This window comes from Montipora capricornis, chromosome 2 (genome assembly GCF_036669925.1).
Source record: "Montipora capricornis isolate CH-2021 chromosome 2, ASM3666992v2, whole genome shotgun sequence".
Taxonomy (NCBI): Eukaryota; Metazoa; Cnidaria; class Anthozoa; order Scleractinia; family Acroporidae; genus Montipora; species Montipora capricornis.
In genome coordinates, this window is record NC_090884.1 from 35,166,826 (window position 1) to 35,188,002 (window position 21,177).

The window sequence follows — 21,177 nt, forward strand, 5'->3', positions numbered from 1 at the left end:
AACTTTTCTCCTTGGCCTTTATCATGTGAGTAACCCTGTCTTTTTTCTAGGTTAATGTTCCAAATAAATATGAAATCCACGTAAGACGAAACAACCTTTTGCTCGATTCTTACCGAGGTGTCTCTCCCGTCTCGAATCCTGAACTCCTTAAGACAAGACTTTGGATTGTCTTTGATGGAGAAACTGGGCTGGATTATGGTGGAGTTCAGAGGTGAGTGAGTTCTCAGAAATTACCACCTCCACTTTGACTAAATGGTAATCTTAAATCGATGGAAATAATGTTTCCAATTAATTTTTTTTTGAACTTTTTAAAAATAAAGTGTTTGTATCAGAGAAAAAAAAGATGAATTTTAAAGATAATCGCTTATTTTCACTTTCAATTTTTTTTGTCAGTGTCAATTTTTAGATTTATTATAGGGACCCTAAAAAGATACCATTGGTGATCACTTCCTCGTAAGAAAATTCTTGTTATGTAACGCGCAGAAACCAGAAGGAAATCAAAACCTAACCCGTGGGCGATTTGCCAAAGTGTATTTTTCTTGTGAAACCTACTTCCAGAAATTCTGGCATTATTCTGCTTTTCTTTCCTTTCTTTCTGTTTATCATCTACGCGGGTTTGTTCGGGTTTTTTTATACAGAGAATGGTTCTATTTACTCTCCAAAGAAGTCTTCAACCCATATTATGGTTTGTTTGAGTACTCAGCGAGGTAAGTCGAAGAGCTTTTTTTCCGTTTGTAGATCAATTTTGTTTGTGATAGTGTCAGCGAGTAAAACGTGATTTAAATGGCTCCTTTTCTTATCCAATTAGTATAATGATAGGTACCTTATCCGTAAGGCTTGTCACTTGTTTATCGCGAGCCAAAACGTGAGCACACGCGTAAGCAGAAGGAAGCTACGTTGTGAAAAGTAAAAAGCACTAGCACAAACACGAGAGAATAAGTAGTCTCCTTTCTGCCATGGCTACGCTTGTTATTGCGTCGTTCTTTTACCTTTTGAAACCATGAATGTAGTCAATAAGTAAGACGACAAACGCAAGGGCAAGAATTAAAAGGAGATAGAGAATTGTGAAGGATAAGTGTGTTAACCGATAGGCAAACACCTCTTTGCTTGCTTTCTTTGTCTGAAGAGGAAATATAAGTGCGTAGTCGATAAATCTGTGACTAAGGGCGCTTTCCTTTATCAGAACTGGCCGGCCAGACTGGTCAGCTTCCAAAGAAGATGCAACAATTTGAAGGAACACTTGCATGATAATCCCTCGCATTCTGTTGGAGGAGTATATTTCACCTCGAAGTGTGTTAATTTGAAGGCGTTGTAGAGTCAGTTCTTCCAAATGCCCCGCTCTGGCTGGTCAGTTCTGTCAAATGGAAAGAGTTTTCGGTAATTCTCGGAAGTGATTTTAACACCGTTAACTTGGTTTTCAGCGATAATTACACGCTTCAGATCAACCCAAATTCTGGAATGTGCAACGAAGAACATCTTTCCTACTTCAAGTTTATTGGTCGACTGGCTGGAATGGCTGTCTACCATGGAAAACTGCTGGATGGTATGACAGTCAACAATTGAATGCTTGCTGTTTTTTGTTCAATGGTTTTGTTTCCTTGTTTTATGTGGACCATGTCATCCAATGCGGATGCGAGAGTTGGTCAGAAAGCTTGCAAAGACGTTGTCTCAATTTTTTTTCAAATGTTGTCAAAGAGTCCGAGTAGTTTCTTTCATCTTCTTGAATCGCGTTGATTATCTTTAGAAAGGTTGCGGATTTTTTTTGATTTTTTTTTGCTTACAGGCAATATGAGTAATTTCATAGGGTTTTTTTGGCGATAATTATTTAAGATTTTGCGTTCGTTTACTAATTTTCTTGAAATTATGATGTCCACTAGCGTCGGTAGTCGATCCCTACTGCGCATGTGCTCCAGCTGACATAGTCCCTTTAATTGCGTTCACCTTTGTAATTAAACAATATTACGGATCGTCACTGCTATGAACTGTATGCTCTTTCTGCGGCGACACGATGCAATTGTAAACTTCATCTTCTACTTCCTCCCCTTACTCTACCACCATACACTCATTTATGATTTTGCCAAAAAAGATTGATTTTCTAACTAACCGGAAAACTAGGGAGCGAAAGCAATTAAGGCGGATACGAGAACGCTTCATGTCTGTCAAAACGTTAATCCCCGACTAAACGGTGTACATTGCAGGCCAACATTTAGTTCGAAGCATTGTTGTCCAGTGGTAAAAGCGCTGGGTTTACGCGCGAGTGCTTCGGCTTTAAATCCCGGTCTGTCATCGGGCAGACTCAGAATTAAACTCCATTCTATTTTTTAAGTCGCCAGCTACAATCCTAGAAAATTACATTTTGGCACTACAACGGTCGCCGTTCTCTCTCTTTACCATCTCATTTCTCTTCCATTCCCTTCTTGCCCAGTCAATGTTGGTCCCAGACGAGCTCATATCATAAAAAGTACTGAGCACGCTGAGCACGTTCAACATCGACTGACGGAGCTGAGAAGGGGGAGTATGGAAAGGCCAGTTTTGCCGTGAAATATATTTTGCGTCGCATAATTGCCTGAAAAAAGGTTGAAGTGTCTAGGATTGTCGTTGTCCTAAAAATCAAGTCAAATCAGGGACAAACGAAATGTTAGGGTTAGGGTTAGGGTTAGGAAAAACCTCCCTGGAGCAGAGTACTGAATTAAAAAACTCAACCTATTTTTCGCCAAGTTTTGGAATGGAACCTGGCACACATTTGTCATAGGCGTGTGCTTTTTCGGCATGGCAAACCTTGCTCCCCAACTCCTCGCTTGTTATGTGTCATCTTTGCTTTCGGTTGCCATTGCTTGAGCTTCCGGTGCATGTGTACGTGAAGTTCAAACGTGGTATTTCTTTTCTTTCCTTTTACAGCGTTTTTCATTCGCCCATTTTACAAGATGATGTTAGGAAAACCCATTACACTGATTGACATGGAGAGTGTGGTAACGTTTTTCTTTTTTTTTTTTTTTTTGTGATTGGTATAATCGGCTCATCCAGCTGATAACACTATTTTGCACCATGTTTATCGGGATTGATTTGCCTCTCGCGCCAACGTTATCGTCAGAAGATTGTTGTCCGTTCTTCATGTCCGTCAAACGTTTAAAATTAATCGGACATTTTGGAGTTTCCGTCAGACAATATACACTTAATGTATGGTCCCTAGGTTAACAGTTAGTTTTGTTTTGTTTTGAGTCCTGATGAGGGAAATATCAGGACTCGAGGGATACAAAACTAACTAATTTCCCGAGGGACCACACATCAAGTGCTTTGTTATATATTTAGACTGTTCCTTCAACAATCGCAGCAAAACATCCAAAGCGGGCACCATCTGCGGAATTGTATCTTGGTCGGGATACATTTGAATTTGATCAGGAGCACGTGACCAAGAATCAACCAATCACAGTGCTCGTTTTTTGAGTGAAAGTCTTGGTAATATAACAATGTCCGCTGACCGATAGTAATTTCCAGCAGTGTACAGTACATGTGCAATTTATTGACACGTTTGGGAAAGGAAAAAAGCCATATTAAGTTGAAAAATAGCGCATAGCGAGTGGAATGCCATCATCGTTATGACGTTTCGGTCGTCTTCTTACTGCCTTGTACCGCGGCTGTTCTCAAGACTATTGTCTTTTCGCCGTTCAATAAGTGGTCGCTCATCTTTGATTTCGCTCTTTGAAGGACTCTGAATATTATAACAGTTTGAACTGGATTTTGGAGAATGATCCAGAGGATTTAGACCTGACTTTCAGTGTCGACGAGGAGTTGTTTGGACAGGTAAAGGCTGTACTCAAGTATGTAACTCCTCCTCTAGTTGTAACGTATTCTAACCATTTGTTATAGCAGTGGAAAAACAAGATGCTTTGCACAAGGAAATTCAAGGTTAAATTGAAGCCTTGTCTTGAGCGTTATGTCTTTTGCAGTAAAAAGTCCCTTAGAGAAATTTTCGTTAAATTTTCCCCAAGTGATCCTGGCTTTGTTTTGTCAAACAATTCAGTGTAAAAGTCGTAACCCCAAAGTATATTGTGTGTTGCTTTGCGAGAAAAAAAAAACACTTGTTAACAACTCTAAATTCAAACTCTTGTCTTTTTGTCCAGAGCTACTTAAAATCGTGGTAATTTTTGGATCTCCTTTCATACGAAAGTAGCTCTTCAAAACTATTTTCCGAATTTTACGCACGCAGTTGAAACATGTTCATATTCATTTTAAAAAGGGGGCCCGGGTTATTCGTGCACTAGTAGGGGAGTGTATAGCTTGGAAACTTGAGCTTTCAACTAGAATTTATAGTCAGTACATACTGAAAACGACAAAATTAGCTATCAAAGCGTAAATCAAATGAAATCCGTATGAGTTGTATCCCTAGTATAGAAATCGGCCCACACTAGGAAATAGGAAAGTTTTTGAGCGGGGTAGATGTAAAGCTAGGCTCGATTACCAGCCGCTATTTCGGGAAATGAGCCAGCGCTCACTCCCGAAATCTCGGCTGGACGCGTGAGGTGAGCCATTGTTAATCTCCGCCAATCAGAAACTCGCCTGCACAAATCCGTCTGGCATAAATTATATGTTTTGGCTGTGAAGGTGTTCTTTGACCCGACCTGTGCGAGGTTTACAGGGCTTTTAAGGTAGGAACATCCAAGATTGCGACAACGAAAAGTGTTCGAGAAGCTGGAGAATGGGAATTGTGTCGTTTTCTACCTGAGTTCGCAAGCTTCACTGATTTTCCAGTTGGCGCCAAGGTCAAAATACAGCTTTCAAATCCATTGCTATTGCAATTTCTCCTCATACTTCGCTAACGTAAGGGCAAGTAAAATTCCTCAAGGTCAATTGAAATTACTGCTGAGTTTATTGGTGGCAAAACGAGGGCGCCGATGAGGTCGACTGAGAGCTCAAGCAACCGAAGATTTCGTTGATGATTCGATGGTTGAATTCAAACTCACATTGATCATTTAACCACAAACTCAAGCTGGTATCATCTGGAAACTTCGCACAGACGTTTTAAGCGTTGTTATGTAATTTCTGTTTTCTTAAAATCAGTGTTTTTGGGATGTCTAATGCTATTTCCCCGCAACTATTAACTTCGCATAAATTATATTTTGAATTTACGTCACAGACACAATCTATCGCTCACGCGTCCAGCCGTCTCTTCTCGGGGAGGATACCCGAACTCGAGTGAGCGGCGGAAATCGAGCGTAATGTAAAGCCTGCGACTTTTGGATGAGATCACCGTGCATCTAGCGACTGCATGGAAATTTAGAATCTTTTTTGGGTGTAATAAACACGCACAAGTGTAAACAATGCTTGTACGTTCGGTTCACTTTTTGCTCCACTTGCTTCAAGGTAACAGTGAAAGATCTTAAAGCACGCGGATCGGAAATCAAGGTCACAAATGCCAACAAGAGAGAATACATAAAGTAAGTTTCTGCACGTTGTTTTACAGGAACTCCACCTTGTCTAATCAAAAGAAAACGAAGCCGAAGTGAGTTTTCTTGCTGTTTTAGTTAGTGAGTTCATTTGGACTGCGAGCTTACCTATTTTCTTTTGGCCTGGATTTGGATGTACCTGCTCCAAATACAGTACAGTACAGTGCAGTGCAGTGCAGTGCAGTGCAGTGCAGTGCAGTGCAGTGCAGTGCACAATAGTGTAGTTGTCCATAAGTAATAGTGACCCACTAGGCAGGCCAAAACATGTGTTAATGAGTCTGCTGAACGCAAGTTTTGATTGCGTGGCCCTCTTTGCCTGTCCGGTCGTAATCCCCAATAGGTTTGCCAAACTCTAGCCAGGGGTCTCTGCAGAAAACCTTTTTCGCAAGCCTTATACATTTTCTTCTTTACACACATGAGCAATCCATTTAAGATACTCAGTGCACTGTGGTAGCATGCCAGATGGCCACATTCTTTGTTATCATTCTTTTGGCAATGGTGTGCAGAAGAGGTATAGACTTAACTCCTGCCCAAATGTAGAGTACAAAACATTGTTAACTATGATGAAAACACTTGTTTGGAACTTAACCGGTCACCAAGTTTTTAAATGAGGCTCTCGTTGCTAAGAATTTGGTCATTTGATATTTTTACAGTCTTGTAATCAAATGGAGATTTGTGAGCCGAGTAGAGGACCAGATGAAGAAATTCATGGACGTAAGAAGTTGTCTTTTTTTTGAAAAAATGGTTCCTATTTTTATGAAGGAATCGATGAAAACCGGATCCCCTTCACTCCAGTTTCTCGTTGTAGTTATCAATATCTAGAGAGATACCTGTGTGGCATAATCGAGTTAGTGCGTTCGACGTAGCAGAACGCAAGCCTTATCGGAAGAAAGCGGCGTAGTTGCAACATTGCCCCGTGTTTATGTCCGTGCTCGTTTTTGTGCGTTTGAATTGCGTAACATTTTTGACAACCATTCGTTAAGCGCCGAATCCCTAACTTTTCTTTCGTTGTCGTTGCACTACATGGGAACTGTCGAGGTCGATCGATTATGCCCCAAAATAAATGTTATTAACTATTTTATTTATATTATTTCAGGGTTTTTGTGAACTCATACCGCACAACTTAATACAAATATTCGACGAAAGGGAGCTAGAGGTAGGGAGACGTGGCATTTTTCATAAGTATCTTAACTTGCATTTTTGTCAAGTGACCACCTCTATGGTTTCTCTATGGAAGTCACACGTAAGCTCCAATACGACTACTAAAACGTTTTGTTTGTCACTAACATGTCACCTTGCAAGTGGTAGGGGTGGTCATCTCTGTGTTTGTGTCATGAAGCTGCCGTAGAATTATTTTCAAGGAAGAAACTTCAGAGCAATTTGAGTTTTTGTAAAGTTTCCTTGGACTAAACAATCAAGAAGAGATCCGCCATATTGTGCACGCGTGGCAAAATCTTCTTCAAATTAACGTATATTTTAAAATGTGTCAAATAAACGCAACTCTAGGCTTCCATTTTGTAACTTGTCTTCACGCTAGGATGTTACCTGGGGTAAACTAATGCGAGTCGCTTAGAAACTCAGTCCTTTATTTTAAAAGTTAAGACACTGACTCCTTGTACCTTTATCCTTTTAGATTTAAAACCCTGTAGGAAACCTCCCCGAGTGGGGCAAGTGCCCACGGCCGGCATTCAACGACCTTTCGGGATTTTTCTTTTTTATTTGGATTTTTGTATCAAAGTTTTGTTCAGGAAATTCTCAGTTCCCTTTACCCTTCCTTGCGTCTTTAGCTTCTCATGTGTGGTCTTGGAGAGATTGACATCAATGACTGGCGTAAGCACACGAATTACCGCGGAGATTACAGTGATAAAAATCACGTGATTGTTTGGTTTTGGAAGGTGGGTAGTCAACAGTAACATAAGAAAGGCTTAGGGAAGATGGAAAAACAATGCGAATGCCTTTGACTAGAGAATGAGAGTGTTTATGGTCATGTTGGCGTGTAAAGAAAAGACTCGAAACGTTAAATTTTTCAGTTATCACACTGGCATAAACCCGAAACCCGAGTGAACAGGACATAAATTTGTCGAGACCTCATTCATGCTCACGGTTTTATTTCCTCTTCATTAAATTGCTGTCTTTTCATTTTTTCTCTCAGATAGCACTCGCGCGATGATCGGCCAATTTGGCCTACAATGCGGCCCTCTAAATGTAAATTTGTTTTTGCTGCTTGATTCAAAGGTCTAGGGATGCAATAACTATCCTACTAGAGCGGTTTTCAATCGAGTGTCGTAAAACCAAAACCAAAGTAATTACTTTGGCCAATCAAAAAGGACAGAGACAATCAAGTAGACCAATCAAAACTTGAAGTAATTACACGTACCCGACACAAAGCGCGGGAAAATGTTCACGCGCGAGCCACGATTGGTTTTGGTTTCACTTCTGATTGGTTGAAAAAATGGCGTGAGAACTTTGAATCAATCACTGAGTGAAGTAGTGCAAAACCAAAGTAATTATCTAATTACTTTCGGCACTCAATTGAAAACCACTCTAACCTGTTTTCTCGGGCTTTTCTGTTAGTTACGGCGTGTAGCAATAGTTGATGTTTGACTTGTTATGGTTGGGTTTCTAATTTTTCGTAGTTTAGCTAAAACACGTGGGCTTGACTTGACTTGACGTCACTATCACTGGTGAGGGTTAGCTTTGTTTTCCCAAATGTTGTGTATTTGCAGGCTCTGACTTCGTTTGACCTGGAAACTCGCGCCAGGCTCTTGCAGTTCGTAACCGGGACTTCACGAGTGCCAATGAACGGATTTGCTGAATTGTATGGCAGCAATGGACCGCAGAAATTCACAATTGAGCCCTGGGGCACTCCGCATTCCTTACCGAGGGCTCACACTTGGTAAGAGTTTTTATTACTTATTCATGTGTTGTAGTTTCACCTTGGTGGTAGTGGTCACGAAATATAATGTGTCCTGCGGAAGACCAGACTGACTCTGGAACCTCAGCGCCACCCCCCCCCCCCCCCCCTCCACTCGCTCATTATCAATAGCATGGCGGTCGGTTGTGCAACCAACTGAACAAACTGGTCGGCGGACCATACAGTTAAAAAACAAACCACCTCCTTTCTCAACAAGGGAAAATGGTATTTTCGGAATCTCTATGACAGTACTGATCAGAAGAGTTGTATTTAAAATGTTTTTAAAGTGAATATTGTCGAATATCTTTTATTTCATTTACTCGTTCCATTCCATTATTATATCATTACCATTTATCCGTTCACTGAGATAAGTTTTTGCGCGCATATCTTCACTTGACTCCTTAGCGCCAGACCATACGTTGTATAACTACAGCTAAACTTCACCGTAAAGGGTAGTTTCGTTTGACTTTTCGATTTACGCGGACTTTCTAATGTTGTTTTAACTTTCATTTTAACTGCTTTTGATTGTTCTCTTAGTTTCAACAGGCTGGACCTTCCTCGCTACAGAACGTACTATGAGTTACGAGAAAAACTACGAATAGCCATAGAAAATACGCAAGGATTTGAGGGAGTAGATTGAAAAGTAAACTCTTACTTGGGCAACACACGATTTACTTCAAAATTGTATTCCAGAAATTGTAGCACAGTATGGAAAGTGAAGATGCAATGAAATAGTATAATATACTGTGACATTTTTCGTGGCGACAGAAATTCTGCAAGTAAGCTATTACCCTAAAGCGCCATCAATGGAAAACAACCAAATGGTAGAAGACACCAGCTTTTGTAGCACTTGCGGGGAAAAGTCACTTCTGGCAAAAACGATTGTTTCCAACGGCCTACAGCATATGATAATTTTAAAGTTGCACCTTTATTCTGGGTAGTTGTAGATGTTTCATGAAGAACGATACTGTACTTTATTACGAAAGCTCACGACCGCTTTATAAGATAACTAATAGAATTATTTTTTTTTTTTTTTTTTTTTTTTTGCCTTCTATGTGAGCGAAATACTGAGAGCATAGGATTTAGGCCGACTTTCGAGCCGTTTATTCTATAGACCTATTTCGTGGTGAACCAATGGGCCTTATTCGCGCGCTTGCCACATTGGCCTCAGAGATTAGATTTCGTACCCTGAGCCTCGAGTTGAAATGTTTGGGAACGAGTTTCGGTGCGCAAAGACAAAAGTTTTCAATCCCTCAGGACTCAGCATGGCTGCCGTATGATTAAGGCCTATTTGGAAAACAATGTTTATAAAACAAGTTAATTACATCTGTTGGAAATCGGTATTTTGCGTGAAAGTTGGCTTTGATAGATTGTTCTCGCAAAAGTAGCATAATATGCTTCCTAGTAGTGCTCGTATATTTATAAAATTATGCCAATGACTATGCTAGTTATGCTCAGCTTAACCAAAAGATGCTGAAATTACGCTTTCATTTTTTGAAATCTTGAAAAATATCTCAATAACTATGCAACAAACGAGTAAATGTCAAACACATTTACCCTATTTAGAGCTGCAAACTTTGCTGAAGTATAAACCCTGCTTGCACTCGCTGTCGCGGAGGCCGTCTTTGGTTCGTAAGCGGGCCGCGGCCGGTTATGCGCATGCGTTGAGTGCTGTGGAAAGAGTTCTGCGTCACTTCCTGTGGGACCCAGGTCCCTTGAGTGTGACAATAAGCAAACAAATAATTCTGTTACTGAAATTTGCATGTATCTTGGGCCAAAAAAAATTGGTTGCATCATCACTACTCGAAAATTTTGTGCTGCAAAACCAACCAAAAGCAGTGCTTTTTACGGAAAATCGCTGAAAAATATGCTCGTAATGAAGAATTATGCCAAAAATTATGCTCCCATAATCTATCAAAGCCTACGTGGAACTCTCATGGTGACTTAAGTCGAGCCTTGGTAGTGAAGAATATTTCATAAATGTGCGAGTCTTGAAATTGTTGAATGCGATCGGCATTGGATGGGTGACCACCTTTAAACATCGGCGGAGAGGAAGTTAGCCGAAGACCTTGTATGAATGAATCTGCCCTTTTACTATTTTATACAGATAGATTTCTCCTTTCGGTGATTTCAGCATACAAATAAATAGTAAAAAAAACTAAAATACCCTAAATAGTCTTAAACTTCAATTCATCAGCCTTTCACTTTCGGGCCACCTGAAAGAGCCCCCTCCCTCCCTTCCCTCAAGTCTTTTAGTCAGCTGAGTGTTTTAGTGGGTCTGCCGCAGATTACGAAAACATCATGTTTATAGCTTAACCAGGATTAGCGTCAACGGGGCTACAAAAAACTGGACCCAGAAGAGACAGTGAGGTGTAATGATTTTTTTTTCGCTCGCACGCTCTTTCCCAACAAATAGTTCAGAACAATCTTGTTTTGGTACCTGTAGTAAAATTACATTGTGCACAGATTCCCGCTTTGAAAGGTAATGCTGCAAGTGTGAAGGCAGCCTGGGCAAACGCTAAGGGCCAGTTATTTAAACAAAGTCTAACTTAGGCCGCGGCTTAAGACAATCAGTGGACCTCCAAATCTGTTTATAAGCGGTATGTTTTAAGTAGATAAATTGCTGTTTAGTCTGGAATGCAAACCTTCTTGTTACCATCAGCAGAAAACAATATTTAGATATGATTGTTGGCAATATTTAAAATGGCTTAGAACGCGGTTTTGTAAAACATTGTCTAAACTATGTTTTAATAATCGACCCTAAATGTTGAACGATCTAACATGATGCTTGCATGTTGGATCGTTCCAACATGTTGAGATTACAGGGTGGCCAAACGATATCATCCATTCTTTCAACATCCTCGACCAAACATAAGACCCACTGGTAGAGGGTAAGGTGTCTATGGAAAGGACACAATAGGGCCGTTTATACGAGAGAAAATAAACCGCGGCTCACATAAGACTCGAACACCCTGTATAAATGGTACAAAATCTACGTTCACGGCTTTCTCAAGCCGCGGCTTATCCTGGCCGGGGAGTTTATACTCGTATAAATAGTTCCTTTCACGTATTATGTACGCCGCGGCTTATTTTCTCTCGTATAAACGGCCCTAATTTGAAGTCACAATAGAGCCGTTTATACATAAGACGCGAACACTCCGTATACGTGGTACAAAATCTACGTTCACGGCTTTCTCAAGCCGCGGCTTATCCTGGCCTTGCAGTTTATACTCGTATAAATAGTTCCTTTCGCGTATTATGTACGCCGCGGCCAGAGTAAGCCGCGGCTTATTTTCTCTCGTATAAACGGCCCTAATGTGTGCGCGCGTGCAACTTGCTGGTCGAGAATGGCTAAACGAAAACATTTCACACATTTAACCACAGTTAACCCAGGCTCACTGTGTGTGCCACATAGGTAAATATAGAGAACATTTGAGGCGAAGTGTAGGTCTGAAAATTTGCTAGAAAATGGAAATAAAAATTGATGAAACTTACCATGTGGTGAGCTGTTGTTGTCTTTAATACGTACGCGAAGTTTCGTGAAAAATGGTCCCCGTTCACCTTCCTTCATAGTGTAGTGACAAGGTAGGAGACAGAAGCCAGCGTCGGGACTCCGATCGACCCAAAACAAGCACGATTTTTTTCGCGAAAATCGAATCCAGTCGCTAAGTAAACACGCCAGGCTCGTGGAACATGAATTTCTCTAAACCATGAATCCACTGAAGCATCTCCAGGTAGCAACGCGAAGCCACCAAGGCTCCGTAGAACTATTTAGAGCTGCAAACTTTACTTAAAGGGCCACCGACAACAACAAGTCTTTGCGGGCGTGCAAGCTATCGGCGCCATTTTCTGTAATGCAGAAACTAGTATTTCTTGAAAAGTCAAATTCTATCGCCTCACATCGTCGTGTTTTGGATGCCCAGTAGCTTCAAACTTTGTTAATATTTTCCTTAATGTTTAAATATTGTATTTTTGGCGTTATTTGGGTGTTGTGTTCGTGTTAAAAGCGAAATGAAAACTGTGAAGAAAGGTCGTCCGAGGAAGGTAAAGCGCCATGTTATTTGGCTCACTACTTCAACATTAAGATTATGGAACGAAAGGAAGAAGGCGTTTAAATTAAAAAACAAATCGAACAGCGCATTCGCAGAAGTTCTTCTTCACGGGATGATGTTGAAAACCACGCGGTTCAGAGGATTGCCCGGATGATAACAACAACAAAGGCGCGCAAAGGACACTGGTTGTCGGTGGCCCTTTAAGTATAACCCTGCGTGCACTGGCTGTTGCGGACGCCGTCTTGCGTTCGTAAGCGGGCCGGTTATGCGCATGCGTTGACTGCTGTGGAAAGAGTTCTCCGTAACTTCCTGTGGGACCCAGGTCCCTTGAGTGTGACAATAAGCAAACAAAAAATAATTCTGTTACTGAAATTTGCATGTATCTTGGGCCAAAAAAAATTGGTTGCATCATCACTACACGAAAATTTTGTGCTGCAAAACCAACCAAAAGCAGTGCTTTTTACGGAAAATCGCTGTAAAATATCCTCGTAATGAAGAATTATGCCAAAAATTATGCTACCATAATCTATCAAAGCCTACGTGGAACTTTCATGGTGACTTATGTCGAGCCTTGGTAGTGAAGAATATTTCATAAATGTGCGAGTCTTGAAATTGTTGAATGCGATCGACGTTGGATGGGTGACCACCTTTAAACATCGGCGGAGAGGAAGTTAGCCGAAGACTTGTATGAATGAATCTGCCCTTTTACTATTTTATACAGATAGATTTCTCCTTTTGGTGATTTCAGCATACAAATAAATAGTAGAAAAAACTAAAATACCCTAAATAGTCTTAAACTTAAATTCACCAGCCTTTCACTTTTGGGCCACCTGAAAGAGCTCCCTCCCTCCCTTCCCTCAAGTCTTTTAGTCAGCTGAGTGTTTTGTGGGTCTGCCGCAGATTACGAAAACAATGTTTATAGCTTAACCAGTATTCATCGTTTGGCCGGGCCTTAACGGGTTTACGAACGAGCTCGATGGTCCTGCTTTTACAACTGAATATCGGAATGGATGACACTAAGGTTTCAAGGAAATCAGCAAAAGCTAGAAAGCGAAATGTGACACGATATTAGGGAGCTGACGCAAGGATGACGTCGACTGCTACGAGAATGTTGTCCAAAAATGATTTACCGTTATTGTAAAAATTTTGTGATTGGTCCAAATCGTTCGTCACCTGCGGGGAGTACAGAATCATTGTTTTGTTCATTAAGGACGGTGCCTACTATTGTTATTGCACATACGTTCTGCGCATCTCGAGATACTCGGATTTCCTATCGGTGATGCTTACTAATACAGGGATATTTTTGCGCGGTTTAAAACTATCCGGAGAAAGTACATCTTAGTAAGTACTCTTGGTATCCAAAAAGAAAATTGGGGGTAACCATGCATTTTTGAGAGATAATTAAGCTTCAATTTGAGAAAGAACGCCAGACATTGCTTTGTATTTTAAAGCTTTTTACAAATATTATTCACGAATTATCTTTGAAAAATGCGTGGTTACCCCCAATTTTCTTTTTGGATTTCAATGCAACTTGTTACGATCTACATTTCCTGCATAATCACAAACCGGGGCAAAAATATCTTTAATTAGTAGGCACCGTCCTTAAGGTAATTCCCATGAAATGATGAACCGGAAAATTTGTTGTTAAAATAGCAATGATTTTAAGACTTTTTTAGTTCGGAGAAATCGTACGGAGATTCCATGATATTAAGCAAGCGGTTCTTTGAAAGTAGATAATAGACAGAACCCATTTACTTATGGCAAGGCTAATTAAACACGAAGACGCACTATAAAAGGCGTGGTGCCTTAAGCACATGCAATCAACCGTGGACGCAACCGAGCTCTTTGATAATTTGTGTAATAAAAAGCCCCTTGTGGCAATGTGTCCGTAACATGTCATGAAATGTTATCGGTCGTTCTTTTTTTCTTCACCAGTCCCTTTTTCTGGCGCTAGAAATATCATTTCGGGCTTCCGTCTTTGTGTTTCTGTTTGTTGATCACCATCTTGGATAATTAATCAGTCGTGCTTAAATGAATTCGAACAAAAGCAGTGCGTGAAGCCACCCCTTTTATAGAGGGTCTTCGTGATAAGTCCTTCTTCCCTTATATTGAAACCACTCTCGTCTCAGTCTCTAACGGCTATTAATTGTTTATTGAACGCGCTTTGGATATGAGTTGGATAGAACCAATCTCATTTACAACAAGCGAGAGTAGAATAATTGTTTTATTGAACTTCCCATTTTACAAAACCACCGGACGTTGTTTCAACTAAAAAAACGACTGGAGCAACGAGTTTCTAATAAGGCAATACCGTACATGAACAGATAACCTAGATTGAACGAGCCAACCGGAAAACCGAAACGCAATATCCGAGATTGAAAATTTTATCATTTGAGTAATCATCTCAAATAGTATAGATGAAGACATTTTAAAGTTGATCAATAATTCTAACGTAATTAGAAGTGCTAAAGCAAATCGAAAGTGACCTTTATTACAAGGGTTGCATCTTCAGTGTCACATTCGGGTGAAATTCGTTTTGTTTGTGCAAGTATCATTACCATGCTTTAATACAAAAAACACATTGTTCCCAAATTTTATAGGTGTAAGCGTACTCCTTTCCAAACAAGACGCCTTGGGGCGTATACGCGGATGAATTGATCGGGTTGTTCTGATCGTGTGAAATCGATTGCTGCATAAAGTTTCAGGTAAAGGTTCAGAGAGTGGATAAACCACTTCATGCTTCTAATTGACATTTTCATCAGGCAAGCAATATGAAAAGCAAATAATTCAAAACGGTCGAAAACAATTTGCGACACGATAGATGTAATTTGATGGCCAGAAAGACAAAAAGAAAAGAGTGAAACGCGAACTCACTCAAGATAGGTGCGCTTATTCTACAGAGTTTGTTCAGCTTTAGCTAGCTTAGCAGCTAAACATTTGTTAAGGTATTTCATCGGGGTAAACGTTCTTTGTAGAATCTTGAAGCCTTTTTTGACTTGGCGACATGTAAATTGTGCACTGCACATCAGCAAGAGAATGAGAGAGAAGGAAATCGCATATGGCAATTTTATCAGTGGTCAACGTTTCAAAATTGAATTGACAACACAGTCTCGTTACGTTGCGCGTCGAAGCGTTTATTTTGCAGGTTGGAGGTGTTAAGAACGTTAGATCAAACAGTCTTGCTCTAAAGGTGCATTTGTCCACATGGGCTACGTTATAAGACTTATTAGCTAGTGAGTTAGATAAATGCAGAAACTTTTGCCCGTCGTAAGGAGCGATCAGTTGTTTGCGTGACTTCCGCCGTTCTCCTGTTATATAATATTCTCCTGTTACATAATAAATGAAGTTACCAAAAGTGCTTATGTCGGCTATTTTAAACTTCAAATGAAATATCTTTTGAGAGCTAAACTATTTCTTAACTAAATCTTTCCAACTGTATTGTGTGTAACTATTAATTTACATAGTTAAGGAGATGATATATTTTACTGATCGCGAAAAACACCAAAAGGTCTCTCTCAAAAACAAAGCCGCTCGTGCACATGTAACTCAAAATTTTCGTTGTTAAAATGCAACATGTGAAGCGTGAATTTCAATAGAGCCACAACTAACTTTTTTTAATCAAAATGAAACATTTCATTTCTACTCCTGGAACGCGCAGAGCCAGAGGAATAAAATGATAAAAATACTCTGTACCAAACAGTGAATTTTGATGCGAACCTCTCATAATGTGCCGTGTATAGACTGGTATTATTAGAGAGATTTAGTTTCGCGTTTTTGTGGAACGGCAAACGCCAGGCAGTTGCTTGTCGAATAAGATTGAAAATCTCTTAATATTTTAACTTGCTACTCCCTTTGGAGAACTTTATTGATATCCGCTAAAGCAAATAGTGAAGAAAGTAATTCAAAATCAAACAATCTTCTTCGATTTGTGCTAAAATTCGTCTGCCGTAAACGCGATGCCACTGAATCTCTCTATTAACAAGTAATTTCTTCACTGAATTCAAATGGGCCGGCAAAGGCGAGCGTGACTTGTGCCATCAGAACTAATGTTGAGGACAAGAATAAGAAAAAGCAAAATTAAATCAATGGATTAAGTCATGTTAAATGTTAAACCAAAGTAAAAACAATAGAGCAGGGTCGGTTGAGCGAAGGCTGGTTAGCGCTAACCGTTGGCGTATTTAACGCTGGTTAGCGCTAACCATGTTTCGAGCAACCCGGGCCAGAAGATTGGACTGGTATAGAATATAAGGCAACAATTCCATCCTTAAGAATAATTTACGGAATCTTATTTTCTTCTCCATTTTCTCATCCACGGCTTGTGTCGATTCATGTATTTCACTCAGATCCGGTATTAAATCGCTCAATAACTGAAAATACTTCCGCGCGAAACAAGCTCTTGAGAAGTCCAAAGGCAAAATCGCTACATCTGATATCTTAGACGTGAAATAAATCGACGAAATAAATTGCCACTATACCTTCGTATGACCGCTATTTTTGCCAAAAAATGTGCATAACACTTGGCTTAAGCTCGCCTATGATAGACATTACGTACTGACCAAAATTTACAAAGGATACTATTGGTCGAAAAAGGAAATCAGCTAATCACGATTAACCTTGCAATTTATGACCAATAAAATAGAAAAACAAACTCGTCCGAAAATTCTACACAGCTGCCGAAGGCACCCACGTAATTGGTTTTAGGGGAAATGTCAGCTAATCTGTTAGCTACTCGTAATAGAAGCACAAGACGACGCGAAGGAAATTGCGCATTCGTTTTTCTTTTTGTATTATAGATTCGCGCTATGTAAAGGAATCCAGGAGGCCCTTGGATTTCAGATCCCTTCCCGTGAATTCCGGATTCCGGATTCCAAATCGCGGATTCCGGACTCCAAACTTGCGGATTCAATCAAATCGGCCGAAGTGGATCGTGTATTCCATCGAAAGCCGTGGATTCTGGATTCCACACAATGGATTCCGGATTCCACGCTGTGATGGATTCCGGTTTGCAAAGCCTAACATTTTGCTTGATTCCGCATTCTGTCACATGAGGCGAATAGATGGAGAAGAGTTTCTTTGCCAGCCTGCGCACAGAACGTAACATTGGTTTGCTTAGGAGAAACTTCTCGACATTAGCTCTTTACGTCCAGGAATCCCACGGATTTCGAGGCGATTTCGAATGGAATCCTTTAGCTTTGGAGAGCGTGCCATTCAGGAGCAAACCGGAACGAACATCTCGGAATAACACAATGGAAAGCCTGTTCACAGGCTATTTCTTTGAAAGACTCTACAAGGGAGAAGTGACGTGAGTGGTACTTGGACCACTGAGGTCATTGAAAATACACCACTCAAGTCCCGGATGTTGTCTTTCCCGTTATTAGTGCTGTGGTTTGTGATTTCAATTCCGCTTTGATCTTCGTCTTTTCCAACAAATCCCTAATATCTATATGATAAAAATTTATTTGATTTATGAAACATTTTAAAAATTACCGAACGGGTTTGCACTCTTCAAGATCCCTGAATGATGCTACACTCATTTTCTTTTTAATAGCGATTTTATTATTTAGATTACAATATCGATAAGCAGTTGATTAAACGCTCGACAGCTTGGATAACTTCAATTGATATTGATGTCAATATGATATATAGGAAGGACCATCACTGCGCTTAACAATTTCTATGCAATTGCACTATTGATATATAATACAACAACCCTCAGCAGGAAAACTCCCAATTCGCTCTGGTACAGAGTCCATGAATGTCTATACCTCCTCTCTCCACTTTAATTTCTGGTTCCCATTCACACTTTTATAAAACGGAAAAATTTATTAGCTTTTGTCCAAAAATTGTTCAGTCTTATCTATCACGAAAACCCAAAACGGAAAACTGGCAGGAAGCAGTCACAATTAGTACAAGAAGTCATTGAACTCATTAGTTTCTTGCTCATCTACTGGTACAGAAGTAATTTTACTCCGACATTTTCCGCTTTGGAGACCAAATAAAAGAGCCTTACTGCTGATTTTAAAGGCAGAGCTTGTTCTTAGCGTGGAGTCAAAATGCGGGGTTTGCACAGAACAACTGCTGCCATTTTACTTTTTGCCGTTACGTTATCATTGGGAGGTAAGATTTTCGGTGCTTTTTCTTTCTGGTTATGGTGATTTAAATAGCTACGATGTCTTCCAAAAAATCTTTATACCGCTTTCGATTGCCATTTTTTCATCTTCGACGTTTACGTTGACCATCTATGCAATTGTTTCACTGCAGGAAGCATTAATGAAATAAATTAATACAACGAGTATTCTAAGACGTGGACCTTGAGAAAGTGCATGGCCTCCTACAATGATGAGAGTCGAGCTACGTTTTCTTCACTAATGGAAAGCTTAGATTTCCACTGTGAATTAGTTGCCACTTTTTTGAACTTCATATTAAGGAAGTGACAAATTAGTTTTCACCAAAAGTAATCTTTTCGCAAATATTAAAGGTAGATAGACTTGAAAATGAGAAAGATTCGAGTTTGTGAAGAATGCTCGGATTGGAAGCGTTATCAATTCCATTCAGTCAGGGAAGGAGGCGTAAAATGCTTCGGAGACATTCACGTTAAATACGCAAAGCTTTGCCGAGACTGGTTTTCTATTCAGGTCATATGTGCCGTCGGAGTATTGAACGACTAGAGCTATATCAACTCAGTCATGTCAGCTACAATACAGTCAGACTTCAAGGTTTTATTAGGTCTGAGTCTGAACCCCTTTAAATTTGAACAAGAAATAACGTTTTGCTTCCTCCTTATGAATCTATGCCCTATTGAAAAGCTTCCTTAAACGCTTTAAGACAATTTGTAAGAAGAACAAACACGGGTACTTGGAAGCAATGTCCTTTCAGAGCAAATGCCATTCTTGTGCGAACCAGTGAGTTACTTAAGCACTCAGTTCTCCTCCTTTTTAGGCTGCTGATATTTTCTAGCCCTTTCATCTTTTTTATTTCAATTCTTTGACAATACCAAGTAGGGGTCCTGAATCAAATGTGTACGCAGCAGTTGTCGCTATGCGTTGAATGAGAAAGGATAAAACGTCGGTGTTAGCTAGCTTGCAACTGACTGCCGGATTTTACTGGTGCGAAATAGCGTGAGTTTAACTGTATGGCTACTTAACGTTATATAGGTAGGGTATATAGCCATGCAAAGTTTGATTACCAATTAAAAGGAATTTAAAAGGTAATCAAAGATATCTGGTCTGAACACGAATCACGCTGAAACCGCGTATGATATTTAAGTTTCATCCTCCTCATGCATGGACATGGTAGCAGATAAGGATATTACATACAAAATGTAACCTTTTCAGTGGAGCATTTTTAAGATGCATTTTTTGACTGTAACGATAAATTTACCAAAGCAATGCAAGAAATGTTATCGAAGAAACTAATGAAAAGAAATTAGACTAATTATTATTATATTGTCAAAATGGTTTAAAGACAGTCAAATTGCTTGAAATAGGTCTGTGAGGCTCTGCGCTGCAAAACTGAAACCACTGCCGGTGAACCTGTCTCTTTGACACCAGTAACAAAACTAATTTACCTCCGTCCGTCGTAAAATGCATTAGTGATGTTAGGAATGAAACTGAATAATACCCGTCGTTTGAGATACTTCTGGTTACATTTTAAAGTATTTTCCCTTGTTATTTCGAACTGTCACATTCGAGTTAATTCAAAATGTTAGAAGCGATGTAACAGTTCATCGATAAAATTAGACGGTGTCGGAAACGAGATCTCGGTCCTTTGATGTTTCCTTAATTAATATTGAACAACTATTCACGTCAGTGTCGGTGGCTACTGGATCTTCTAATAACTGAAGAGAAAGTGCTGCCTTTGTAATGACATCTGCAAATGGTTCGACTCTCTAGTCTTCTCGGATAAGGGAGATAAGCCTTAGTCCCCATCTCCCCGCATGTGGTTCGTAAAAGAACCCACACACTATTTGCAAAGAGTAGAGCATAGAGTTCGCGGTGTTGTTTGTCCTCCGTGGTATAGGCAGAGCTCCGATAAGTTAGAAAACTAAAAAATGTTAATTGCGTTTCCCTCTCCAAATAAAATTATCGTATCGTAGTGTGCGACCCGGCTATGCGAGTGGTTTAGCGATCAATGGATAGATGACAAAGTTGGTTTGTGAGAAATACGTGACGCAATCAGGACCGTGACTCAATGTCTGCACTATCAAATATCGGTTACGTCCGCATTTTGAAGATGGTACTCATGGGTTTCATTGTTATTATCAATCTATAAATACTCCGCTTTCATTAATTACGGATTAAGAGCATTTTGATTAGGAGAAGGACATTCACGGCTGACATCTCATATGTTCCATTCAATCCTTCATTTCAGCAAATACATTTTGCGCAATGGTAAAGTAATGAGGGGTTAAGGCCGGACTGCAGAAAATTTTTAAGCTCTGGTCCGAGAGGAACCATCTTCCAGAAAATAATAACTGAATCCCAAATCTTCCAATAACTGAAACAGTTATGATGATATAGACGCGTTATTGTATGAGATATAAATAGGAACTGAATCTTCCTTATCTTCCCGCATTCTCATTATGTTATCTTTATTCAATCATTACCCTCTAACTTCTGAGATTAATCAATTTAAATTATTCTTTAACGTAAATATTAAGCATGTAGGTGAGATATCTTCATAATACCTGCCCTGAATAGCTGAATGTGCTATTTCCAGATGCAAATTTCTAGTTTTTAAAGAAACTGTGGTGCTGCGTAGATGGGAG

General features: G+C 39.9%; 2 protein-coding genes across 10 annotated transcripts in view; both read left to right on the top strand.

Annotated features, from left to right (window-relative positions):
• Positions 1 to 10,531, top strand: part of LOC138019831 (E3 ubiquitin-protein ligase NEDD4-like) — a 28,460-nt gene extending 17,929 nt beyond the window's left edge. For both annotated transcript variants that reach the window (XM_068866751.1, XM_068866759.1), the window contains exons 18-28: positions 51 to 211; positions 639 to 707; positions 1,422 to 1,543; positions 2,899 to 2,969; positions 3,706 to 3,801; positions 5,362 to 5,435; positions 6,098 to 6,158; positions 6,541 to 6,600; positions 7,232 to 7,339; positions 8,171 to 8,340; positions 8,896 to 10,531. In XM_068866751.1, the coding sequence (XP_068722852.1) occupies positions 51 to 211; positions 639 to 707; positions 1,422 to 1,543; positions 2,899 to 2,969; positions 3,706 to 3,801; positions 5,362 to 5,435; positions 6,098 to 6,158; positions 6,541 to 6,600; positions 7,232 to 7,339; positions 8,171 to 8,340; positions 8,896 to 8,998 (1,095 nt within the window). In that variant the 3' untranslated portion in view covers positions 8,999 to 10,531. The remainder of the gene's footprint in view (positions 1 to 50; positions 212 to 638; positions 708 to 1,421; positions 1,544 to 2,898; positions 2,970 to 3,705; positions 3,802 to 5,361; positions 5,436 to 6,097; positions 6,159 to 6,540; positions 6,601 to 7,231; positions 7,340 to 8,170; positions 8,341 to 8,895) is intronic.
• A 7,657-nt stretch (positions 10,532 to 18,188) lies between these two features.
• LOC138019847 (uncharacterized) overlaps positions 18,189 to 21,177 on the top strand; it is a 69,891-nt gene continuing 66,902 nt past the window's right edge. For 2 of the 8 annotated variants that reach the window (XM_068866793.1, XM_068866801.1), the window contains exon 1: positions 18,189 to 18,527. In XM_068866793.1, coding sequence (XP_068722894.1) covers positions 18,464 to 18,527 — 64 coding nt within the window. In that variant the 5' untranslated portion in view covers positions 18,189 to 18,463. The remainder of the gene's footprint in view (positions 18,528 to 21,177) is intronic. The other 6 variants (XM_068866809.1, XM_068866838.1, XM_068866827.1 and 3 more) reach the window with 6 other exon arrangements.